Source organism: Umbelopsis ramanniana (genome assembly GCF_025399195.1).
Source record: "Umbelopsis ramanniana AG unplaced genomic scaffold K450scaffold_4, whole genome shotgun sequence".
Lineage (NCBI taxonomy): Eukaryota > Fungi > Mucoromycota > Umbelopsidomycetes > Umbelopsidales > Umbelopsidaceae > Umbelopsis > Umbelopsis ramanniana.
In genome coordinates, this window is record NW_026252090.1 from 317,451 (window position 1) to 340,274 (window position 22,824).

At 42.8% G+C, this 22,824-nt stretch overlaps 11 protein-coding genes across 11 annotated transcripts; 7 read left to right on the top strand and 4 right to left on the bottom strand.

Annotated features, from left to right (window-relative positions):
• Positions 1-1,406: 1,406 nt before the first annotated feature.
• Positions 1,407-1,882, bottom strand: K450DRAFT_221986 (uncharacterized protein; the record flags this gene model as incomplete). Its single annotated transcript, XM_051585820.1, has 3 exons — positions 1,407-1,518; positions 1,565-1,662; positions 1,749-1,882. The coding sequence occupies 3 exons, from the start codon at positions 1,880-1,882 to the stop codon at positions 1,460-1,462; spliced, it is 291 nt and encodes a 96-aa protein (XP_051448616.1). The 3' UTR covers positions 1,407-1,459.
• A 288-nt stretch (positions 1,883-2,170) lies between these two features.
• On the top strand, positions 2,171-4,422 carry K450DRAFT_277188 (uncharacterized protein). The gene is made up of 2 exons (XM_051593258.1): positions 2,171-2,509; positions 2,590-4,422. Exons 1-2 carry the CDS (start codon positions 2,296-2,298, stop codon positions 4,155-4,157), a joined length of 1,782 nt encoding a protein of 593 aa, XP_051448617.1. The 5' UTR covers positions 2,171-2,295; the 3' UTR covers positions 4,158-4,422.
• A 1-nt stretch (position 4,423) lies between these two features.
• Positions 4,424-5,576, top strand: K450DRAFT_221990 (uncharacterized protein). Its single transcript, XM_051585821.1, has one exon. The coding sequence runs from the start codon at positions 4,611-4,613 to the stop codon at positions 5,421-5,423; it is 813 nt and encodes a 270-aa protein (XP_051448618.1). The 5' UTR covers positions 4,424-4,610; the 3' UTR covers positions 5,424-5,576.
• A 237-nt stretch (positions 5,577-5,813) lies between these two features.
• On the bottom strand, positions 5,814-7,078 carry K450DRAFT_221991 (uncharacterized protein). The gene has a single exon (XM_051585822.1). The coding sequence runs from the start codon at positions 7,052-7,054 to the stop codon at positions 5,861-5,863; it is 1,194 nt and encodes a 397-aa protein (XP_051448619.1). The 5' UTR covers positions 7,055-7,078; the 3' UTR covers positions 5,814-5,860.
• A 549-nt stretch (positions 7,079-7,627) lies between these two features.
• K450DRAFT_221992 (uncharacterized protein) lies at positions 7,628-8,530 on the top strand. The gene has a single exon (XM_051585823.1). The coding sequence runs from the start codon at positions 7,849-7,851 to the stop codon at positions 8,092-8,094; it is 246 nt and encodes an 81-aa protein (XP_051448620.1). The 5' UTR covers positions 7,628-7,848; the 3' UTR covers positions 8,095-8,530.
• Positions 8,531-9,245: 715 nt separating this feature from the next.
• K450DRAFT_221994 (uncharacterized protein) lies at positions 9,246-11,112 on the top strand. Its single transcript, XM_051585824.1, has 6 exons — positions 9,246-9,580; positions 9,857-9,919; positions 9,998-10,206; positions 10,290-10,421; positions 10,500-10,809; positions 10,913-11,112. Exons 1-6 carry the CDS (start codon positions 9,437-9,439, stop codon positions 11,015-11,017), a joined length of 963 nt encoding a protein of 320 aa, XP_051448621.1. The 5' UTR covers positions 9,246-9,436; the 3' UTR covers positions 11,018-11,112.
• A 1-nt stretch (position 11,113) lies between these two features.
• On the top strand, positions 11,114-12,083 carry K450DRAFT_222004 (uncharacterized protein). The gene has a single exon (XM_051585825.1). It carries the CDS (start codon positions 11,388-11,390, stop codon positions 11,973-11,975), a length of 588 nt encoding a protein of 195 aa, XP_051448622.1. The 5' UTR covers positions 11,114-11,387; the 3' UTR covers positions 11,976-12,083.
• Positions 12,084-12,843: 760 nt separating this feature from the next.
• Positions 12,844-14,035, bottom strand: K450DRAFT_222010 (uncharacterized protein). The gene is made up of 5 exons (XM_051585826.1): positions 13,914-14,035; positions 13,649-13,810; positions 13,400-13,433; positions 12,950-13,317; positions 12,844-12,887 (listed from the first exon to the last, which is right to left on the bottom strand). The coding sequence occupies exons 1-4, from the start codon at positions 13,948-13,950 to the stop codon at positions 13,092-13,094; spliced, it is 459 nt and encodes a 152-aa protein (XP_051448623.1). The 5' UTR covers positions 13,951-14,035; the 3' UTR covers positions 12,844-12,887; positions 12,950-13,091.
• Positions 14,036-14,322: 287 nt separating this feature from the next.
• On the bottom strand, positions 14,323-16,521 carry K450DRAFT_222013 (uncharacterized protein). The gene is made up of 6 exons (XM_051585827.1): positions 16,395-16,521; positions 16,216-16,301; positions 15,812-16,149; positions 15,429-15,737; positions 14,548-15,356; positions 14,323-14,483 (listed from the first exon to the last, which is right to left on the bottom strand). Exons 1-6 carry the CDS (start codon positions 16,471-16,473, stop codon positions 14,440-14,442), a joined length of 1,665 nt encoding a protein of 554 aa, XP_051448624.1. The 5' UTR covers positions 16,474-16,521; the 3' UTR covers positions 14,323-14,439.
• Positions 16,522-16,630: 109 nt separating this feature from the next.
• K450DRAFT_222017 (uncharacterized protein) lies at positions 16,631-18,728 on the top strand. The gene is made up of 5 exons (XM_051585828.1): positions 16,631-16,808; positions 16,958-16,989; positions 17,222-17,365; positions 17,443-17,834; positions 17,892-18,728. The coding sequence occupies exons 1-5, from the start codon at positions 16,714-16,716 to the stop codon at positions 18,537-18,539; spliced, it is 1,311 nt and encodes a 436-aa protein (XP_051448625.1). The 5' UTR covers positions 16,631-16,713; the 3' UTR covers positions 18,540-18,728.
• Positions 18,729-18,810: 82 nt separating this feature from the next.
• K450DRAFT_222020 (uncharacterized protein) lies at positions 18,811-22,554 on the top strand. Its single transcript, XM_051585829.1, has 15 exons — positions 18,811-18,948; positions 19,011-19,097; positions 19,168-19,269; positions 19,335-19,478; positions 19,547-19,754; positions 19,825-19,905; positions 19,976-20,272; positions 20,349-20,441; positions 20,511-20,696; positions 20,769-20,917; positions 21,028-21,112; positions 21,180-21,293; positions 21,356-21,464; positions 21,532-21,909; positions 21,976-22,554. The coding sequence occupies exons 1-15, from the start codon at positions 18,842-18,844 to the stop codon at positions 22,449-22,451; spliced, it is 2,616 nt and encodes an 871-aa protein (XP_051448626.1). The 5' UTR covers positions 18,811-18,841; the 3' UTR covers positions 22,452-22,554.
• Positions 22,555-22,824: the final 270 nt, after the last annotated feature.

Genomic DNA, 22,824 nt, shown 5'->3' on the forward strand with positions numbered 1-22,824 from the left:
CTCACATGCTATGGTGCTTGTTCGTTTTCTCTTTTGAAGGTTTTGGTAGGTGTCAAAGATGAAGCAAGGAGAGAAAAGCAAAGAGGCGCAAGAGAAAGTTTTTTTTTCAAATCTTATACTACGTTTTTCAATTGACAACAAGACAACAAAAATGGAGGTAAAAGTGCCACATCAACATATCAGTCGACAGCAAACGTGAAGCCTAAACTACTTGTAATCGCGTCCTGTGGTAATATGAGATAACCACAGTCTTAATCCACAACTGAAACATAAAAGATTAAGAGGCCACATGTATGCTATATGTATTAATGAAAACACGCATGAATGAACAGTAGAGTTCAACTATGTCTATAAATGAAAAGTGTAAAACCGCTGAAATAAATCATCAATTAAATGCATTCTATTTAGTAGGTCGACTAATTGAACAATACAGCTTCAATCGTCTTTGGCTGGACCCCTTTACTGTCGTAGAGTGCCTCTTATATTTTGTTGTCAACAATGGAAACTGGAAATATAATGATGATAGGATGACGAGGTCTCGTCTCTTCCAATTCACACCTCAGAAGGTATGGTCCGGCATGGATAATTCATACTTGGCTGTCTGTTTGAGTTGCATTTCGGACAGCTTCGCATATGCGGTCAGTCAGTCAGTCGATCTTCAGCAGTCAAGGCATTTCGTCTGACACCAGCCTTTACTTTTCACAAAATTCTTCTGTGGGGTTCAAGAAGGGCGAATACGGTGGAAGATATAAGCACTTGTAGCCTCGACCTTCCACTAACTCGCGTACCTTGCCTGGAGTATGTATAGGCGCATTGTCCATCACTAGATACTGTCCCTTCATACCGTTTCTATCAAGTACATCCATCACGTTAGATATATATGCAAGAAAATTCTCGGTTCTAGTTCCAATCCGCCGACCACTAATCACTCTCGCAGTTGAATAATTTACTTTTCTCTTCTTCGAAGCTGACACGGCTTGTGGTTTCTTTAGAGATATATCTATCACACCAGCTTGCGATATCGCTCCCAAGATCGTTATTGTCACACCTTTGGCTGTTGGCGCTATCCCCTTGGCAGGTGTTCCTCTTCGAGAACGACCATAATTTCGTTGAGTATAGAGATTGAATCCAGACTCCTCGATGAACACGCAGTTCTTGGCAAAATTCAGCTCTGAAATGGCCTCCCACTCCTCAATTCTTTCCTTTCGTAACTTGAGCACACGCTCGCTATTTCTTGCAGCAGGTATTTTTTCCAGTTTTTTGAGAGTCAACTTACATTTTTCAACCAAGTGTCTATGCAACGCGGATATTGATATAGATACTTCTGGAAACGCCGCACAGAGTGCTCTTCTAATATCCAACAATATAGCTGTCGGGTGCTCATCGGCATAACATATAAGAAATTGCGAATGGTCGTCTGTCAACTTAGGCTAACGACCAGCTCCTGGCTTTGTACCGCTTATCGGTAAACGTCGTTCGTCATCGTCATTGTATGTTCTGATGTAGTGTTGCGCTGTCCTAACGTTAATTCCAGTCAAGAGCGCAGCTTCCTTGGCAGTCTTACCCTGTTCAATCACGTAACTAAATAATTGTTCAATCTGATGTCCAGTGTATCGTCTATATGGCCCTCTTATCTTTCGTGATTGGTGCCTTTCTGTTGAGCTTTCGACGATTGCTATGGGTGAAGCCGTTTCTGTGGATAGCGTGTGGTCTGGTCCCACCATATCAATATCCATCAAAGTTCCAACGGTACCAGAACGTCATCGTCATTTCCGCCTTCCTCCTCGATATCCATCGGTTGACTTGGTTTTTCCATCATAGTCTCCTCATTTTGCATGTAGGACCCTGTAGGGGTAGAGTTATCCGCTTCACACAAGATCATGTTTTCGCCTTCAATAAATGTGATATTACTGTTTTCCATGTCATATGCTCACTATGCAAGGGCTTATAGTCCGTATATTCAATTTTCTATGAAAACCTGAATTTGCGTTTAAGGCTACTAGGCGAAATATAGTTATAGTTTGCGTATACAAATCAGAGGATCTGCGCCAATTATTTTGAGAAAGACAGTATTTCGGCCCTGGCTGCCTTTAGAACCACGTCAAACATGTGACTAGCGTATAATCAGTGAGTGGAAATTTTTCAACAAAAAAAAATATACGTCCTGCAACGGCCATTCAACATTCATAAAAGACAGGGGAACTTGTATGAATCAAGCCTAGACAACCACATCATTACGCTCCGTACAATACTTCTTTTCATAATTGCTATAGAGACCCACTAGTACAATACACAATGTCGACTCTTCAGACACGGACGATAACGGCTGCTGTCATGGAGTGGATTAGTCGACCGCTGGCACGACCACCAATTCTGCCAATTAATGCAAGGACTTGCCAAGCAACAAATAGATATATGAGCACTTCAACTCTACCATTCTTAAACCCTACGATACCCTCAACGTGTCAAACTTATATTGCTACGAATGCGACCAAAATACTTCAGCCAGGTAACTATCACTTAGGATATTAAATATGGTCGCTGTCTACCAAATCGTAGTGGTAACTAACATACGGATCCACGTTATAGTTGTATCGACAAGAAGCAAAATTTATTGTAAATATTCGAGTGCTCGAAGAAAAGAGATCGATCGGCGAAATTGGCAGCAATACACGATACGAAAACACTTGGAATCTGGTGCAGAAGGACTTGCACTTCAAGTCTATTCTTCCATGGGACTGCTAGCTCAAGACGAAAAGGGCAAGGAAAAGTTCTTCCGACTTCTTCATGTGTCAGAAGTATATCGACTACTTGAAGTATTACGTCAACAAAGTGCGAGGACGCTTGTCCATGATACTCTGCAACATCGGTATCATACTCAGCGACTTGAACTGTTACTGGGACATCTATGGTTTCGTTTGGAAGGATTAGACAGGCGAACGGCAGATTGTGCTTTGGAGATTTATGGTCGAGCAGGCGCTATTGAAGCAGCAGAATGGATTTTTCAAAGATTTTTGGAGTGCGGAGCAGAGCCACGGACAGACACATACAACAAGCTCATGACCGTTTACCTCAGCCATATAAAGCAGCATGGACATGAAGAAGATGAGAAGCGAAAGGAATACATGGAACGATTGGAAGGCATATGGGAGAAAGTCAGGTTAGGGCCTGATGGACCGGATGCATACTCGTATAATATCCTACTCAGCGCCAAAGTCAAAATTGGAGACATTGAAGGAGCCGAAAGGGTTTTTGAAGAGATGATGGTTCAACCCGATAGAGTCAGCTATCACATTCTTCTGGATGGTTATCTCAAAGCACTTGAGCACAGTCAGCAGCAGCAAGCAGAATTATGGCTTGGGAAGATGATGAAGCATGGCATTCAGCCGGACACTAAGACATTTAATACCCTCATGGCAGGTTTGGTCAGGCAAATGAGAAGGTCTCACTCTCGACAAGATGACGATAACGCAGGAACGTTAAAGGCAACTGCTAGCACGATATTCAAACTATCCGAAGCCATGGACAAACTTGGAGTTGAAAAGGACACCCATTCCATAGGAATCTTGATCCATTGTTACTTTTTGTGTGGTGAAATCGAGCAGATCGACAAGCTTTCCCGGGAACTCGGCATTATGAAGAATGGCGGCTATGATACCACCATCATCAAATCCAAGTTGGTCGCTGGCAAGCACATTTACAATAGTTTGATCAACATATACCTCACTATTGGACAGGACGACAAAGCGATGGAGATATACCATGATATGACATGCAAAGGCAAGCATGCGGATGTCATAACATATGGAACCTTCATTCGCCATAGTCTCAAGAGAGGCAATCTTCAAGGAGCGATGAGCTATTACCAGATGATGGAGCGAGCTGGTATACCTGGCAATTCTCGAATTCGGAACATGATTTTATCAGCGACAACCAAGGAAGAAGAATATAACAGAGCAAAGCCGCAAGAGTCAGCGAGCGCGCAATCTTCAGCGAATGCGGAATTGTCAGCCAACCCCGAAATGTCAGCGAGAACGCACTTGTTAGCGGAATCGCAAGCCTTCAGTGAAGTCTCCGACAATACAACAAATCAGACAACTGACAGGGCGGCTGAACAGACAGCAGAAGTAGCAAAAATGAATTCTGCACACAAATGAAAATCATGGCTTTGATGCAAGGTTTTCTAGGATTGGCTCCATTGTCATAGCATCGGCAAGACGGGATCCAAGACTAGTTTCTGTGTAATATATTGTGGATGTACAGGATAATCAAGGCTGATATTGAGCCAACTTTTTTATATACCAACTAGAATGGGTGTGCGTAGAAACTACACTAAGAAATGAAATAATGTTTGCTGTAATAATTCTAAAAAAATATAAAAAATACAATGGTTCGCTTTGTATTGCTCATCGCAGTTACTAGTCAGCATTAGCACAGTCGGACGTGACTGAGTGAGACATTGCTAGCTCTGCGATCTTAACACTAGTGCATTGTGTTTGCCAAGATCTCAACGTTTCCGTCTTTGTCTCCGCCACCACCTCCGCACTAGTATATAAAGAACCCCTTTCTCAAGTTTCACCTCTTCCTGCGCCATTCCTCTCACATTCCTCATGGACAATATACAACTCAAGACTGATACCCGATTCACCTACTCCTATAGGCTATACTGCTCTCCAGGAAAGGAGTCAGACCCTCTCCAACTTCTGGTTGCAGTGCATGGTAACGAACGCGACGCCAAGGGTTTATTGGAAGGTTACGAGCAAAATGCCAACCACCTAGCGCCTGGTAACTATGCTATGCTTTCCCCACTGTTTCCTGCTGGCATCCTAGGAGATGGTTGGGAGCAAGGTTACAAGTTTTTACACGAGAAAGATATTCGATATGACACTCTTTTATTTGACATGATCCACCAACTCTGTCATCATGATTTACATCTTCAGCAAGACATACCAACTTTCCTACTCCACGGTTATTCTGGAGGCGGTCAGTTTGTACATCGGCTTTTCTATTTGCACCCGGAACGGATAACTGCACTTTTCGTTGGCGCTCCTGGTGCTATTACAGTGATCAGCGATGAGCATCATTGGTGGTACGGAACCCGAGGCATGAAGAAAGCATTTGATCTCCACGGCGGCTTGGACCTAAATGCTATGAAAAAGGTTCCTGTAATGATGTTGGTTGGTGACAAAGATACAAATGATATGGTCTATAGCAAAAAAGCCACAGAGAAATTCCTTGCTACCTCTAGTCAAGAAGCTTTAGACGCCATCATGGGCAGAAATCGTTTAGAACGAATGCACATCTTATATAACAACTGGAAGCAAGCTGGTCTTAACGTACAGCTACAGGTTATTCCTGGCCTTGGCCACAATGGTGCTCGAGTGGTTCCCAATGCAGCTGCATTTTTTGCTTCTTTAGCGTAACTTTTCAAACAGCCATAGCATAGCAGCATATAAACGGGTTGTTCCATTCTCGATAGAAATATGTAGCTCATTTTTTGAGATATACAGGAAACATACGATGTAATGCATCTCAATAAATACAGTACTTACAGGTTCACTGGTGATGTTCGAATATCCTAGCTTTTTGCCCTCATCATTCCGTATATACCATGGCATCATCATTGCCGTGAGACATGGTGTCAAACAAAGTTGAAGAGGGGCCAACTAGAGCGCTGTGTAAAAAATATCGAGGGTATACTTTAGAAAGGCGCACTCACTCTACATCGTTACTTCAAGGGTTGCATCGACCTGCTGTATGACATTCCAGAATCACTTCATAGCAACAAAACGTTCTTTAAATATTATACAAAACGTTGCTTTTATTTACATGCGAAGTCTAGACCCAAATACACATCATCTTACATGGCTAATGATTGACCATTGTTCGTAGACTCTTCCGCAAAAAATCCTAAGAGCTTTCCTTGAGATTTTCCTAAAGGACCTGCGTCTTTCTTGACATGCCGACCAGCGTTGTCCCAGACAATCGGGGGCTTGCCGTTGAGAAGACGCCACTTATTGGTACAACGCAGCATATCTTCATCACAAATGAACCAAAAATCATAAAACAGCACTTCTGGCAATTCCCATGCATCGTTTTGTAGTGGATCTCGGCCCCAACATGTAGCGCCCTTGACAATATGATCGACGACGGAATTAATATCAAGGACATCTTGGAACAGGATTAACCGTTCGCGCAGCTTTGGACAAGGCAAAAATCGAAGCCTTGGGTGGAAGCGAACCTTGTCACTCAGTGCCAGTTCAAGCGGAGTAGGATCCAGGCCAGAAGGTGGATATTCTTTGTCTGGGTCGGTCAGTTTCTTGAGGTATTGAGACTGAATGTAGTACAAAGCAACATGTCTCGGTATAGGACCCCGAAGTGGACTGATTTGACTTGACATGCTAGAACCTTCAGTACTTTCTGGCGTCGAAAATTCTTCGAGTGCGGGGATATCCGCCATGTCATCGATCTGCATAGCGACTGGGTCCATGTCTTCTGTTAATGGGCTATCGAACGTCGGTAAGACCTCTTCCAAAGCTGATGGCGGAGATTCAATGATACTGTGGGGGCTAGGTTCTGTATTTGTAATTACACTGGAATCAGAATGAGGTGTTTCGTATACAGGATTTGGTATGGAGCGTAGGGATTCGTTTATATCAGCAAATTGTTCATCAAGATCTTCTGCTGCTCTTTGCTTGAACATGCTGAGTCGCTCTTTGATCGAACTTGGTACAGCGATGCCTTGCAATACGCAAAGGCGTTCCATGTCATATACCAAGTTTGCCATTCTTTCCAGTTTGCCGTTCTTATCGATTAATCGTTGTTGCAGTTTGGCATAATTTTCCTTATAGTTGTCACGCTCTTTCTCGGCTTCCAATAACTGCTGTTGTTGCCGTTGACGGTATGCTCTTTGATTGCGACGGTTGCGAGACTTGCGATCGCCTTCAAGGTGATTGTCCAAGGATTTTCGTCCCCGTGGCCGCGGTTCTATTCCACTAGACGATTCGTTTTCCAACACGAACCGAACAGGTTTCATAGTCGCAGATTCTGTCATTCTGTGAACTTGGACGAGTTGAGTGAGATTTGGAATAAGGCGGCCGTGGTAATGGAGATTTTACAAAAGCCAAAATGTTTATCACGTGGGCGAGTACGGTTAAATTTTGGATTTTTAATCCACATTAAAAATTCGGTGTGTTGGACCAAGCGTGGTGATAAAATCGCAGCAAAGAAGTTTGATTTATAATACATTATATCCATGGATTCCACCTATTCGCATACACTCGCCTTTATCCAACACAAGCAAGCAAGAAGGCACAAAAAGCTAGTTCGAGCACCTACACTGATCCACGCTACCGGCTCACATGTGGCTACAGTAACTTATCAGCATGTGCATACACCTAAGACGTCAACTCCAATTGCAACAAGTCTATGCGAATTAAAAAATTCAGATTTTTCTCCTGACAGTCAAGCAACTAATATACAGTCTTCAAAGGAGTCATTTCGAAGCAGCTCTCGATCTACATTTCGTCCTGTAATTCCACACACCAAGCGGAAATTGACTACCATGGTCTCGCTACCACGTACCGCTTCAAAAGATAAATCGCCAGAGATGCTGCCTTCAAGCCCAAAAAAAATCTCAAGTGACACAGTATTGCTTAGACGGTGGATAAAGAAAAATTCACAAAGTATGTCGCAGATTACAGACAAAGTAACTAATTGGTTTGATTTGTCTTGGACTTCCATGGATCATACCGAATGTGAACCATGTAATTTTGTGTAAATTTTTCTTTCTCTGGAAAACCATGTAATTTTTTTTCTAATTATCCTTTTATAAATACAGTTGCCCTAATGTTTGAAGACCTGGTTCCATTATTATGTACCGTTGACTCATCTCTGTTCCTGAAAACATTTCAAATCATGCCTGGTATTTCCATTGGCATTCTCATATTGCCTCCTTATGAGAAAAAGTCTGCTGCCAATACAAGAGACAATTCCTTGGTGTTTTTTGTCATCCAAGGTCTAGTAACCATCACAGTAAATGGGCATTCTTTTACAGCCAAAAAAGCTAGCCATTTCATGGTCCTGCAAGGTTAGTTAGTCTTATCATTAACGTCATATTAAATATTAATATTGATCCAATGCAATCAACAGATAGCATATACCAGTTTGCGAGCGAATCTGATAGTGACACTGTGATGTACTTTGTCCATGTTATGCATTAAATGACTTGGAGTGAAACCAAGCGAACCAGGCCAGTGTGTGGGGATTTGTAATTTTTTTTTTCCTTTTTAAAAAATATACTATTTAAATAAATAACCAGTAAGCGATCAATAAAGCTGGACAATGAATGCCAAGGGTTCTCTGATGTCCGTCAATATTGGCTACCTCCCTCATGATGCTAACCAAACTAAAAACTACAGACTTTCCACTTTCGAAAGAGTGATCATCGGCTTTTGAGTCCGTCATTGATCTTTCAGGTAAAGCACGTTAGGTCAGCTCTTCCTAGCTAGATAGCTTACGGATAGCTTATGTCATGAATACGACGGCTGAATTTGATTACGAGCCTACTGCAAAATAAAATACAAAGAAGGGTAAACTCGGTAAATGCGGGTATGACAAAGCTAAATGATGGGCAAATGCAGGACGAGCTTAAGGAAAAGACATCCGGGTTAAGAAAATCGTCATTTCCCCATTCTACTCTATACGGCGCTTATGTCATTGCCTTGATCTGGCAAGTCAGTGGCGAATAAACTGCGAGTCCAAACTCATCTAATGTGGCGTTCTGCGATCCGAATCGCGCCATGCTTTGCGCAGCAAAGAGCCGGAAATCCGGCTGAAATGTGCGTATTCCGATAATATCTTGTCTTTATTCATACTTTAACCAATGTGACAAAAAAAAATGCCCTAGCATGTTCCATCAATGCTACGCGCTTGCGCTCTTTGCTTCAAAAAAGTTTCTTCCTTTGGTTATTGAAGTCTAGTCTGGGACTCGTAGACGGATGGTTTCATGACCGTGCTACCATACTCCACTGAGTGAAACTTCTGCCCTACACTGCTCTACAGCAGTTTTTAATGGCAGTAACAACCTGGCAATAGCTGTGGTAACAAGTCACAGGCAGGTGAAAGTGAACGATATTCGGATCGGAATCTCAATAAAATGACTCAGGCTCATTTTTCAAAGATGGATAAAGGTAGCCCGATAGTTCGGCCTATACAGACCATATCTTGACGCAGAAAAGTTCCACTGGAGACATCGTCAGCATCTTCAGTTAAATACGCAATAGAATAGCTCAGTTTTGCTATAATGTATCTGTGTATGTAGATTGGTTCAAAAACAGGCTACTGATGAACTGGCGGGCGGTTCCTGAAAATTTTTTGAGACAAAAAATATTTTGTTATTGAGGCAAGCAGCTCTTTCTCTTTACATTTTCCCTCAATGTCTCCCCCACCTTCCGGCAAAAAGCACTCTGAATCCGGTCTTGCTCGCTTCTTCGGAAGTGCCACCTCTGGTATTCTCGAGCTTTTCATTTTTCACCCCGTCGACACTGTCGCCAAGAGATTAATGAGCAATCAAGCAAGAGTAAGTTGTGTTTTGAATTGTGTGGAGATGCATTGCACATTAAGAGAAGAGGCACAGATTCGACCATCCCTGTGGATTCATTCAACAAAGTGAAAGAGGTGCATAAGAGGGTCTAACAACGGAGCTCCAACAATATAAAACGTCCCAAAAACAATCTGTGTGTCCAAAACCGTATTTACAAATACAGTGATGCTGCGCTAAGCACAACGCCGCATGGAAGGAATATATTATATCCTTCCTGGTAGATCTCGCATTAATAATGATTTCCGTTTATAGCTCTTTGTCCCCGGAGAGAGTCTTTCTGTCGGATTCAGCGCCCTTGATAAGGTCGTCTTCAGGGTAAGTTACGTAGCCCCTTCGTGGCAGTGTCATATTGTATGGTGACCAAGCAGGGTGCTGACGATAGATGTTATACAGGATGCTGTCAATGCCACAGCCTTGAAGAAGTATGCTTCACTCTTCCCTGGTCTTGGATTTGCTGCTGGTTACAAGGTTGCTCAGCGTGTCTACAAGTTTGGTGGTCAACCTTTTGTCAACGATTTCTTGAACAACAACTACAAGTCGGTGTTCACTTCGGCATTCGGTGAAAAGACCGGCAAGACCATGATGCACGCAACTGCTGGCAGGTAAGACATTTGCCAAGTCGAATTAGTCTGCAACACAGCCTACCCGTCACGGCCCGTTCTCACCTTTTTCTATTCAATTTTAGTTTTGTTGGCATTGGTGAAATTGCTCTGTTGCCCTTGGATGTGCTGAAGATCAAGAGACAGACCAACCCTGAAGCATTCAAGGGACGTGGTTTCCTCAAGATTGTTGCTGACGAAGGCATGGGGTTGTATAGGTAAGCACGAAAACATGGATTTGTCAACGATCGTCGTCATGTATGCCATGACTAATTTTTCTTATGCGACACAATCAGGGGTGCAGGATGGACCGCAGCTCGTAACGCCCCGGGCTCATTCGCCCTTTTTGGAGGCTCTGCTGTTGTTAAGGAACACATCTTCCATCTTAACGATTACAACAAGGCTACCTTCTTCCAAAACTTCTGTGCCTCTATTGGAGGAGCCGTTGCCTCCATCACGGTGGCCGCTCCTTTGGATGTCGTCAAGACTCGTATTCAAAACCGCAACTTTGACAACCCTGAAAGCGGTATGAACATTATCAAGGATTTGTTGAAGAAAGAAGGTGTGGCCGGTTTCTTCAAGGGATTAACACCCAAGATTCTTGTGGTACGTCAATTTTTTTTTTTTTTTTGACTTGCTCGCGTGGTAGAACGTCTAACGCGGGGGATTCCGACTATCATTGCTAATCTATATTTAACAACTTTTATAGGTCGGCCCGAAGCTCATCTTTTCGTTCACTGTTGCTCAACAGTTGATTCCCATTTTCCATAAGAGCTTTGAAGCTAACGGTATAACCAAGACCGTTGCAGTTTAGAGTAGATTTTTTAGTTACAAACGGTATATTTGCATTTCAATCCCCCCATCCGCGCAATAAAAAATATAAAAGAGAAAATCCGAATAGAAAAAATATATGCCGGCCTCCGATGTGGCGGCCCAGTGGCGGAATGGAAGATCGGGTAAACTCCACCCATATCGTCCCATTATAGGCCAGTGCGTTCACCTACCCTTTTCAGTCGAAGGCCTGCCTGGACTTGGACCACTAAAAATTTTGTCAGCACGGCAAACCCAAAAAGACCAAAAAAAAAAACTTTCTTATATAAAGGCCCTGTTTTCGCTTTCTCTCTTTCCTTCCATAGACCATTTTATTTCTTTTTACCCTCATCCTTTTCAATATACCTCATACAATGCCTGCTGTTATATCCCGTGAATACTCCATGCCCATAGCCAAATCACAGAAATCATCAGGTCGGATCACCAAGAACCACTCCGCAGCCCCTCAAAAGCAGTGGATCAAGAATATTACCAGAGAAGCCTTAGCCGATACCACCGAAATCAAACGTTTAGAAAAGGAGCTAGCTTTCTCATGCGATACCTTAGCGACGATTGTCGTGATGATCGAAAGTCTTCAGCGTGCATATGATACCTGCCGACCAGATCAGTCCCAAGGCCGAACTCGCCTTAACCCAGCTGAACGAGAATTACTAGCTGAATACGACGACTTAGAACTCCAGATGTCTCACCTGGAAAAGAAGATTGCTCAAATGGAGGCCCAGCTTACTGAACTCAAGGGTAACCAGCCAGCAACGCCAGCAGATCACTTTGTGAAGCTAGAAGTGCAAGTGCCGGTTTTCAACGATTGGGAGCAACTCCAATTTGTCCCGCAGCAAAGCCTGAGTCCAGAAGAATTTTTTTACACTGATAACCAAGAATCAACCACCATCAAGATGGAAGATATGGTCGATTGGATTGACTGGTCCATCGATTCATTTTAGACACTTATAACCTTTATATTTAAAAATACCACACTTACCCCCCATTTGTAAAATTGAATTCATCCCCATCATCATCATCTTTGTACATTTGATTCCAATAGATTAGACCAGAAAAATTAGTAAAAAAATATAGACTTGAGCCTCTGGAAGCTCTTTGATTTTTACCACACACGCCACCTCATTTCCGCTTTTGTCGTCATGATCTAACAAACAACAATGCTATCCGGCCGAAACAAAGTGCCAATATCTGATGACTTTTTTCGATTGATGTCATGTGCGGGTTCTTCTCCCCCACACTGGTCTGAAACAAGGGCACAGCAGTTCATTGGAAGACGGGTATTGAAAGTTGCATTGCAAAGGATTGAAAAGAGCAGTCAATGTTGATGTTTTATCAAACATGCAGAGCGATTTTATTTTCCACGGACTTAAAGACCCTCCCTCATGGCTTGTTGTGGAAGGTTCCAAGGCAGAAGTTTCCAAAGAAAAATTAGCCTGGGCTTAAATGGGTAAACGTGGCACAGACAGAAAGGGAAATGATCGAGACGACATTTGAACCAATCGCAAATCATGAAGTCAAGCTTACTCCATTCTGACGACAGCTTGCTTGGCGTTTCTTTTGCATGCGACAGCCAAGATAATGTAGATGGTCTTTCTTTTTTTATTAAAAAAAATTTAGATATCATTTTACGCAAAGTGTAATAAACGGGTTGAGTTCAATGTATAGTTCAAATGTTATACGGTATTTTTTGGGTTGTGGGATAGAGATTGAATGGGAGAACGTTCTTTAGCAGCATTTACCACCCTGCTGTTGGTCATCAGGAGATTGAGACACAGAGATGGTTTGGCCACCAGTGGGTCTGATGTTATCACCAGAGTTTTCCAAAGCCTTGTTGGACACAATTCGGTAGATTTCTATGGCGGAGTGATAAGTTTCATGGAAAAATGAATGAAGCCATTCCTCAGCAAACACTAACCTGTCAAGATACGTTGGAACGACATTTCAACATTGCTGGCATCCAATGCAGAGGTTTCGATGAAGGAGAGGCCATTGTCGGCTGCGGTAACAATGTCAACGTGTCAATATGTGGCAAAAGTGACAATTTTGTAACCACTTTCCTAAAAAATATAAAAAAAAAAAATTGACTTACCAGCAAATTGCTTGGCCTCATCAGTGGGGACAGCTCTCAAATGTCTCAAATCGCTCTTGTTACCAACAAGCATGATGACAATGTTGCTGTCAGCATGATCGCGCAATTCCTTGAGCCATCTGCTAACTGACTCGTATGTGCTGTGCTTAGAAATATCATAGACGAGCAATGCACCAACCGCACCACGATAGTACCTGTTAAACCCAAACCAAATATTTGTTAGAGGTGTTGCAACATGCAAATAAAAAAAAACAATATCTCCCCATAGGTACTTACGCGCTGGTGATGGCACGATAACGTTCCTGTCCAGCTATAAACATGAAAAAAATAAACGGCGGGTTAGATCACATAGGCCACTTCAAATAAAATTCCTGGTAACATTACTGCCTTCGTCCGATACCCCGCCAGCTTACGACACGCTGGCAAATCAAGCATTCTTGGTTATCGCCACAACCAAGATGTTTGACGTCGTGTGTTTGACCGTAGTTTTGTTTCTTTGCCTCCAAACATGCGTAGGCCACATACCTGTATCCCATATTTGAGCCTTGATCGTCTTATTGTCTACTTGAATACTACGTGTTGCGAACTCAACACCAATAGTACTTTTGGATTCGAGATTGAATTCATTACGAGTGAAACGTCCCAAAAGGTTGGTTTTACCAACACCGGAATCTCCAATGAGAACAACTAGATGAAGTAGAATGGTAAGGTTTGCATTCCAGATGATGGAGGTCATCACACCAAAATCGCAAAGGCAGGGGATGCTTTTGCACGCAAAACGAAAGGTTACCTTTGAAAAGGTAGTCGTATTCGTCGTCTCTTGACATTATTTCAGATGCTTGGGGTGTTAAATGAAAAACAAAAAAAGGGCCAGATGAAGGGAAAAGCCTACGTCCTGGATTGCAAGTTAATAAGCCTACGTTTATGCAGGCACATGACTTGCAAATTTCCTCTATTTTTTTTGGCGCTTTCAATCAAAGGCGCGGTGTGACAATCCATATTTTAAGTTAAGCTGTCGCAGGCAGACTTAAGAGTGAAAATCTGTGGTTGTTGTCCATTCTTCGCATCCCTTCAGAACTACCACTTTAAATCCACCCAAAGGTTTAATAGTACGGTTGTCTTCAAGCCAATACTCATGGATGCCATGCATCTCTCCATACAGCTTATTTGTACAGTCAATTGGTTCAGCATTAGACAAATATAAATGTTCAAATAGTTGAAAAGCAAATTTTTTTATAATAGAATGTTTCATTTGTTCATTTGAATCTACAGTTCTTTATGTATCGAATTTTTTTTAGGGTTGTATGCGAAGAAAATTAGTGACCATGGCCGTCGTCTTGTTGTGGTTGGTCAGGAGCAACTATATAATAAAAGAAAGCAGTTAGCAAAGGTAGATGGATGGATGATTAAGCAACGGGTCTTACCCTTGATCATATCGTCAATTCTCAAAATTGAAATGGCAGCTTCTGTTGCACTCTTCAAACTTCTGATCTTGGACATGGCAGGTTCCAAAACACCAGCGTTCAAGTTATCTCGTACTTCGCCCTTGATCAATTCAAGACCGTACCACTTCAAAGCACGTTGACGCTCATCAGCTCCGGCATTAAGAGCAGCGTTGTGGTAAGCTCTCAACTTGGAAACCAATTCAGTTGAGTCCTTGGCGGCATTGACGGCAAGGGTCTTGGGAATAACTAGAAGAGCATTGGCGAACTCAGCAATGGCAAGCTGTTCTCGGGATCCGAGACTGGTGGCAAAGTTCTCCAAGTAGATGCTGAGAGCAGATTCAACGGCACCACCACCAGGAACCACAGAGCCACTTTCCAAGGTGCGCTTGACAACGCAGAGAGAATCGTGCAAAGAGCGTTCCATTTCATCCAACATGTAATCGTTTGCACCACGGAGAATGACGGATGCAGAGCTCTGTGTCTTTGTACCTCTAATCATGATGCATTCATCATCGGAGATACGTTCTTGAACAACTTCTTCTGCAGATCCAAGGTAGGAAGCTTCAAAAGTTTCCTCTCCTTCCAAGTTGGCGAGTGATGAGGTCAATGTAGCACCGGTTGCTCTTGCAATACGCTTCAAATCTTCCTTCTTACAACGACGGACAGCCATTGCTCCAGCTTCAACGAACAACTTTAAGCACAAGTCATCGATACCCTTGGTAGTCAAGATGACGTTAGCACCAGTTGCCAATATCTTCTTGATGCGTTCAGTTGTGATTTCAATTTCTCTACAAGAGGCAACTATGTATTAGAAACCTTGATCCCCACGCATACATTTATGGCATGCTACCACAACGTACCTCTTTCTAATATCCTCCAACTTGTCAGGGTCATCAATAACGATGTTGACGCCCATGTGCATTCTGGTCTTTTGGAGGTTCATGTCCAAACAAGCAATCTTTGCGTTTTGAACGCGAGTCTTCATGGCTTGTGAAGCGACGGTGCAGTTCAAAGCATAACCACGAACGAAGATGGATTCACGGCCAGATTTACCGTGAGCCTTGAGGATATTGACAGCCTTGACAGGGTATTTACTTTCACCACGAGCATTGGTGGTCTTGACAGCGAGCATAGATTCGACAGCCAAGTTTGCAAAGAAATCAGAGTCACTGACAGAGAGGGAGCGAGGTTATCAGTATGCTGGTGAAAAAAATGGGCAATACCATTGAACGCTAAGACTTACGATCCAATGATCTTACTGCTCATAGAGGTCTTGGCAGCGTTAATCAAACAGTCCTTTCCAAGAGTATCAACCTTGACAGCCATCTGGTCGGCAATAAACTTGCAAGCTTCCTTTGAAGCCAATCGGTAACCAGTGATGATGGTAGTAGGATGGATTTTGTTCTTGACAAGTTCGTTGGCGCGTTTCAACAATTCAGCGGCAATGATAACGACTGATGTAGTACCGTCACCAACTTCACGATCCTGCTGTTGAGCGAGTTCAACGAGGACCTTTCCGGCAGGGTGTTCGACTTCAAGAAGTTGAAGGATGGTAGCACCATCGTTACTGATGGTAACGTCCTGTAGATCACGACAATATCAGTACCAAGTGGGATCATCCCGTATTCGCCATGTATTTATACTTACACCGATCTCATCGACAAGCATCTTGTCCAAACCAACGGGTCCCAATGAACTCTTGACAATGTTGGCGATCGACACTGCTGCTAAGACTAGATTTCAAATAGATGATGACAGGTTCAGTAACGAGATCATCAAAAACTAGTTACCAGCTAACGTATACAGTCAAATGTATAGAAACCTACCGTTAGCTGAACGTACATCTTGTCCAGATGTACGCTCACCGCCGAGGAACAGATTGGGATTGCGTTCTCGCTGGTACATGGTTTGTAAGTTTGAATACGCGTATTGTTCGTTCGGGCTCGAAATTTGTCTGCCTATGAGATTGACCCAGCAGTGGCTTAGCCCACTCACAATGGATGGCTCAGCGGACAAGTTGAGACTGGAAGTGACGTCGGTTCCTTTTTTTTTTTTGGACCAGAAAAAAAGTTGCGCTAAAACTGGGACTGGCTAAAGACCATAGATTAAACCTTTACTTCATCGTAAAGCCCCATATCAAGCGTCATGTCTTCAACCGCTCAGAATGAAAACAATGCTGAACATAATATTGAGATCTGGAAGATCAAGCGACTCATCAAGAGTCTAGAAGCTGCAAGAGGGTATGTTTTTCTTTGTCATCTTCCAACCATCTCATGCAACCAGCCTTTCACTTCGATTTCAAAGTCCAAGTGTTTTCATAACATCCTGGACCTCATCCCATCAGTCCAGTTCGAATACAGTGCTAACATCATCTATTCATATCCTCTAGCAACGGCACATCTATGATTTCATTGATTATTCGTAAGTAAACATACCATGAACGTTTTCTTTAGCGATAGATAAGACGATTCGCACAGCATACCGACTATGCCGCAATCCATCGTCATGACTAGCAAAGACACAATGGGAAATGTGTACAAGTCAATTTCGTACCCACATGTTCTATCGCTGAGTCGTCGTCGTTACGGCCCAACATTCGTCATGGGCCATTTTTATTTTATTTTTATTTACCCAAACCTTATCCGACTTGTAGCTCCAAAGGATCAAATTTCTCGCGTCGCCAAAATGTTGGCCGATGAATACGGAACAGCATCCAACATCAAATCCCGTGTCAACAGATCGTCTGTGTTAGGTGCTATTACATCTACCCAACAAAGACTCAAGCTGTACAACAAGGGTAAGTAGATTCAAAGTCTTTCCCGTGACTGGAGCGCCACCTCCTACAGTTTAAAACTCACCTTGTTTTTTCTCTAGCTCCTCCAAATGGTTTGGTTGTGTATTGCGGTACCATCGTCACTGATGAAGGCAAAGAAAAGCGTGTCAACATTGATTTCGAACCTCACAAGCCTATCAATACATCGTTGTATCTTTGCGACAACAAGTTCCACACCGAAGCTTTGTCAGAGCTTCTTGAGTCGGATGCTAAGTTCGGCTTCATTATTATGGATGGTAACGGTGCTCTTTTCGGCACCTTGTCGGGTAATACCCGTGAAATTATACACAAGATGCAGGTCGATCTTCCCAAGAAGCACGGAAGAGGTGGTCAGTCTGCTGTTCGTTTTGCCCGTCTTAGAGAAGAAAAGCGTCACAACTACGTTCGTAAGGTTGCCGAACTTTCTGTCTCCTTCTTTATTAGTAACGACAAGGTATGCATAACTATCATTGCGTGAATTGTCTTTGTTTTCCCACTAACACTCGTTTAGGTCAACGTCGCTGGCTTGGTTCTTGCTGGTTCCGCTGATTTCAAGACCGAATTGGGTCAATCCGACATGTTGGATCAACGTCTCCAAAGCAAGATCATCAAGGTTGTTGACGTTTCATATGGTGGAGAGAACGGTTTTAACCAGGCAATTGAGTTGTCTGCTGAATCTTTGTCCAACGTCAAATTCATTCAAGAGAAGAAGCTCATTCAACAATACTTTGACGAAATTTCCCAAGATACCGGCAAGTTCTGTTTCGGTATTGAAGATACTTTGAAGGCGCTTGAACTCGGTGCCGTTGAGACCCTTATTGTTTGGGAAAGCTTGGATCTTACCCGTTATGTTCTCCGTGACTCTGAAGGTGCCGAACATGTCATTCACCCTAACAAGGAGCAAGAGAAGGACCGAACCATCTTCCTTGATCCTGCCGTCCCCAACACTGAAATGGAGATCGTTGACACCAAGCCATTGTTGGAATGGTTCACTGAGCGATACAAGGACTTTGGTGCCACCTTGGAATTCGTTACCAACCGTTCTCAAGAAGGTGCTCAGTTCGTTAAAGGCTTTGGTGGTATTGGAGGTCTTCTCCGATACAAGGTTAACTTTGAGCAGCTCAACTATGATTCTGAAGACGAATTCTTTTCAGACTAGAGTATCCTGTTTGTGTAATTTGTCAAATTTGTTATTATCATCCCCACTTGTAGAGTTCCGTCGCCTTTTTGTCCCCGTATTCCTCTTCATCCCTGTCCATTATTTTTTTTTTCTTCTTAAGTTCTTTCTTCAATAATCTGAACAGAGAAACAAAAAAGTGAAAAGAAATTATTTCTGCCATATATTCGATGTAAGCGTGCAAGGAAGGTACGTTGTTTAAATGGGTTGCTGTACCAGGAAACCTTTTGGATCAGCATAGCGGAATTCTGGCTGCTTGCCCCGTCGGACTTTCAACCGCTCATATGATGAAAGTGAGAGCCAGCACGTTGCTACAAAGTGACTTATTCACGGTAATGGATTATTCATTCTGCTTGACTCGAGATCTGGACATACCTGTCAGCGTACGAATGTAAGCACCACCACTGCTCTATGTTCGTAAAAGTAATGAAGCTAAGCTTTTTTGTTGATCAGTTCCAGCTTGGAAGGAACGCGGACGAAAAAGTCATTCACAGAGCTACTTGATAATCCCGAGCTAAAATTCGCTGGCCTCCAAGTGAGGTTGGTAGCCCGTCAATTGTATGCCATAGTGTTGTCATTGTACGTGGGTTAATCTATTCCATTTTCACAGCGATCACTCCGACCTATATGTCACCGTACAACTATACGCAGATAACAAGCCGCTGACAGTATCAGTTCGTACCAGTTACAAGGCGTTCAAACAGCAGTGGAGGTAGGGGGATTGATACCTTTTATAACAGTGTGTGGCTCTGTGCTGATGACTGGGTATTATTTCAGGTGGAATGAATGGTTGGTTCTTCCCATCAAATATCGAGACTTGCCTGCATCAGCACAATTAGTTATCACCATTTGGGACATTGAGAAACCTCGCAAGACCGTACCAGTAGGAGGAACGACATTTAGGCTCTTTGGAGAATATTTGTAAGCTGCGCAGGCATCAGATTTCTGCCATTTCAATATAGCTAATGCAAAGTGTTGGCTGGTGTTAGGACAATGCGAAAAGGAAAGCACAAGTTGTATGTATGGCCAGGTATAGAGGCAGATGGAAAGAACGATACAAGTACGCCAAGCAAACTTAAGACAACTAGCGAGCTGGATCGTTTAGAAAGACTTGTGAAAAAGCATGACGCTGGCGACATTCAACCCGTCGACTGGCTGGATGCTCTTGCATTTCGACAAATAGAGAAGATACATAAGGTACATAGGAAAATAATCCATGTTATATCGCGAACTTCATTTAAATCTTACGTATTTGTTGAAAATACAGGAGGAAACTGAGAAATCGCATGATTTGCACCTCTACATCGACTTTCCAAAGTTTGATTTTCCACTTGTTTATGGTGAAATGGCAAGTGCTATAACTGACGACTCGAGCCGTTTGCCAAATAGACTTTTCTGTATTAACTTATCCTTTACAGGAGTGCATACTACCAGAATCAACTGGTTCTATGATTGGACAACCACTCACACCACAGCCAAATGCAGCTATTGCAAACGCTATGAGCCAGCAAATCAATTTCGCCATCGATGAAGATAATATAACCACCGCCCAGTATCCTCCGACAGCGATATCACAATTCAATATTATTTTGGATCATGAAATTCACAGGGAAAACCCCGTGGAAGCTAAACATCGACGGCTGGTCCGAAGTCATAGAAATGGTCCCCTCGATAGAGATCTTAAACCCAATCCCAAGATTCGAGACGAACTTAATGTAAGGCACCAAGGGCACTTGAGGCAAATACAGACGGCTGCAGTATCTGATTCAATCAATTTTATATGTACTATAGAGTATACTGTCGTATCCCTCTACAAAAACACTCACAGCAGAGGAGAAGGATCTTGCATGGAAGTTCAGATTTTATTTGACAAGGGATAAGAGGGTAAGTAGTGAATGATCCTATCACTAATGTTCGATATAAAAAATGCTCACCGTGCCCTGCTCTCATTAGGCGCTGACCAAGTTCTTGAAGTGTGTTGTGTGGACCGATCCTACTGAAGTTCGACAAGCTGTAGACCTGCTTCCACTCTGGGCAGATATTGATGTTGACGATGCCCTGGAGCTTCTAGGAAAAGACTTTGCAAATCGACATGTTCGTGCTTATGCTGTCGGCCAGCTCAGAAAAGCAGATGATGATGTAAGTCAATTCTCGCATTTAAGGTATTGTATGCATTGTTTCATTAACGTTGACTATATCCCAAATTTACAGGATTTGTTACTCTACCTCTTACAACTGGTACAAGCCCTCAAATTTGAGAGGATAACGGATAACGGCCCAATTTCGTATGACTCTTCCCTGGCACAGTTCTTGATAGATAGAGCCATAAGAAATCCAATTTTGGGCAACTACTTTCACTGGTAAGAAATGAACCTTTTATTCTGTGAAATATATATATAATTTCCTTTGAGCATTTAAGCGTACCATACTCATCGTCATGTTAATGTCGCTGTCCCTATCATTTACTCAGGTACCTTATGGTAGAATGTGAAGATAAGGTGGTTGGAAGAATGTATGCAAAAGTAGCATATCATTATTTGACGGCCATTTTGGAGGTAAGCAGTATTCATGTTATATGATCATTCTTTATTGATGGCTATCTAACAGATGTGGTCACTGTAGGTGCCAGGCGGTCACCGAAGACGGGACATCCTCAGGAGACAAGGCGAGCTTATTCAAAGGTTGTCCGATTTGTCCAAAGATGTGAGAGCCATGAAGGACACTCGGCCCAAAAAGGTACACTGTTTTGCCATGCAAGTAAAGAAGCCTTCCCTTGTATCTGATATAATCTCCTTTAGGTGGAAAAGCTTCGACGAATGATCGCCGATGCAAAAGGTCCTCTTTTCTCGTTCACAACATTGCCTTTTCCTCTCGATCCTCGATATGAAGTTTGCAAAGTCATCGCTGGTGGGTGCATATGGAACTTTTTGAATTAAATCATAGCTTCGCGCTAACATATGGTGAAAACTCGTAGAAAAATCGGGTGTATTTAACAGTAATTTGCAACCACTGAGGTTAACATTTGCTACCCCGGAAGCCATCGAGTATCCAATCATTTTCAAAACTGGTGATGATCTCAGACAAGATCAGCTCGTCATTCAGATCATCACTCTTATGGACAAACTATTGCAGAAGGAAAATCTTGATTTGAGACTAACACCTTACAAAGTGCTGGCTACCGGACCCGATCATGGGCTTATGCAATTTGTACCATCCAAGTCCCTAGCTGCTGTTCTGAACGATCATCAAAACAACGTTCTTTCCTTCTTCCGCCAGCATCATCCTGACCCTGGACCTGATGGTATTTATGGTATTGACAGTCAAGTTATGGAGACATACATTCGGAGCTGTGGTAAGTTGGATTGCCCTGAATACACTGATTTACCACATACTATATCTTTAACATCATCCTGCCTAGCTGGTTACTGTGTCATAACTTATTTGTTGGGAGTTGGAGACAGACATTTAGATAATTTGCTTTTGTCCCCTGACGGGTTCCTCTTCCACGTTGACTTTGGATTCATTCTTGGACGAGACCCCAAGCCGTTCCCGCCGCCAATGAAATTGTGCAAGGAAATGATTGAAGCTATGGGAGGAGCCAACTCTCCTCACTATGCAAAGTTCCGTCAATACTGCTACACAGCCTTTACTACTCTCCGGCGTAACGCAAATCTCATTCTCAATTTGTTTGCCCTCATGGTTGATGCCAACATCCCCGATATCAAAATCGAGCCGGATAAAGCTGTCTTCAAAGTGCAGGAGAAGTTTCGACTCGATCTCTCGGAGGAGGCGGCTATCAGTTATTTCCAAGGCTTAATTGCAGAAAGCGTCAATGCCCTGTTCCCCCAAATTATGGAGACCGTCCACAAGTGGGCTCAATACTGGCGACGATAGACATCGCAATTTTTATTTTTTCGCTGTAGAAATTTTTATTGCATATAATTCGCTTTTACTAAATATGATAATAGCATTGTAAAATTTAATTCAAACATGAACCATTATGTTAGAGAAGTGAGTACGTACAATGGAATAAGAGAGTGTATTTGTGGCCATGTGCTGGAGACCTACCTTGATTGGATGCACAGCCGATCATCAAGACCAAACCGCCGGATTTTTATTCTGGCGCCGGTACGATTAAGCGTCTTACTAATTCGCCATACTTGTGCTTCAATGGCCATTTGAGAGTGGGGAAATCACCCGCAGTATTTGGCGGGGTTAAGCAATTTGTATCCTGTAATCACCACAGCCGCATTGTACATAGTTCAAC

Bases quoted from the DNA above. Each gene is read 5' to 3' on its own strand.
- K450DRAFT_222004 (XM_051585825.1), top strand. From the start codon at position 11,388: ATGCCTGCTGTTATATCCCGTGAATACTCCATGCCCATAGCCAAATCA.
- K450DRAFT_222020 (XM_051585829.1), top strand. From the start codon at position 18,842: ATGATGAAAGTGAGAGCCAGCACGTTGCTACAAAGTGACTTATTCACG. The intron at 18,949-19,010 runs GTAAGCACCACC...TTTGTTGATCAG, and splicing joins ATACCTGTCAGCGTACGAAT to TTCCAGCTTGGAAGGAACGC. The intron at 19,479-19,546 runs GTAAGCTGCGCA...GGCTGGTGTTAG, and splicing joins AGGCTCTTTGGAGAATATTT to GACAATGCGAAAAGGAAAGC.
- K450DRAFT_222013 (XM_051585827.1), bottom strand. From the start codon at position 16,473: ATGTACCAGCGAGAACGCAATCCCAATCTGTTCCTCGGCGGTGAGCGT. The intron at 16,302-16,394 runs GTAGGTTTCTAT...TTTGAAATCTAG, and splicing joins AGATGTACGTTCAGCTAACG to TCTTAGCAGCAGTGTCGATC. The intron at 15,357-15,428 runs GTACGTTGTGGT...TGCCTCTTGTAG, and splicing joins TTGGAGGATATTAGAAAGAG to AGAAATTGAAATCACAACTG.
- K450DRAFT_221990 (XM_051585821.1), top strand. From the start codon at position 4,611: ATGGACAATATACAACTCAAGACTGATACCCGATTCACCTACTCCTAT.
- K450DRAFT_277188 (XM_051593258.1), top strand. From the start codon at position 2,296: ATGTCGACTCTTCAGACACGGACGATAACGGCTGCTGTCATGGAGTGG. The intron at 2,510-2,589 runs GTAACTATCACT...TCCACGTTATAG, and splicing joins GACCAAAATACTTCAGCCAG to TTGTATCGACAAGAAGCAAA.
- K450DRAFT_221994 (XM_051585824.1), top strand. From the start codon at position 9,437: ATGTCTCCCCCACCTTCCGGCAAAAAGCACTCTGAATCCGGTCTTGCT. The intron at 10,207-10,289 runs GTAAGACATTTG...ATTCAATTTTAG, and splicing joins ATGCACGCAACTGCTGGCAG to TTTTGTTGGCATTGGTGAAA. The intron at 10,810-10,912 runs GTACGTCAATTT...CAACTTTTATAG, and splicing joins TAACACCCAAGATTCTTGTG to GTCGGCCCGAAGCTCATCTT.
- K450DRAFT_221991 (XM_051585822.1), bottom strand. From the start codon at position 7,054: ATGACAGAATCTGCGACTATGAAACCTGTTCGGTTCGTGTTGGAAAAC.
- K450DRAFT_221992 (XM_051585823.1), top strand. From the start codon at position 7,849: ATGTTTGAAGACCTGGTTCCATTATTATGTACCGTTGACTCATCTCTG.
- K450DRAFT_222017 (XM_051585828.1), top strand. From the start codon at position 16,714: ATGTCTTCAACCGCTCAGAATGAAAACAATGCTGAACATAATATTGAG. The intron at 16,809-16,957 runs GTATGTTTTTCT...CATATCCTCTAG, and splicing joins AGTCTAGAAGCTGCAAGAGG to CAACGGCACATCTATGATTT. The intron at 17,835-17,891 runs GTATGCATAACT...ACACTCGTTTAG, and splicing joins TCTTTATTAGTAACGACAAG to GTCAACGTCGCTGGCTTGGT.
- K450DRAFT_222010 (XM_051585826.1), bottom strand. From the start codon at position 13,950: ATGTCAAGAGACGACGAATACGACTACCTTTTCAAAG. The intron at 13,434-13,648 runs GTATGTGGCCTA...TCATGTTTATAG, and splicing joins GGCTCAAATATGGGATACAG to CTGGACAGGAACGTTATCGT. The intron at 13,318-13,399 runs GTAAGTACCTAT...TGGGTTTAACAG, and splicing joins TATCGTGCCATCACCAGCGC to GTACTATCGTGGTGCGGTTG.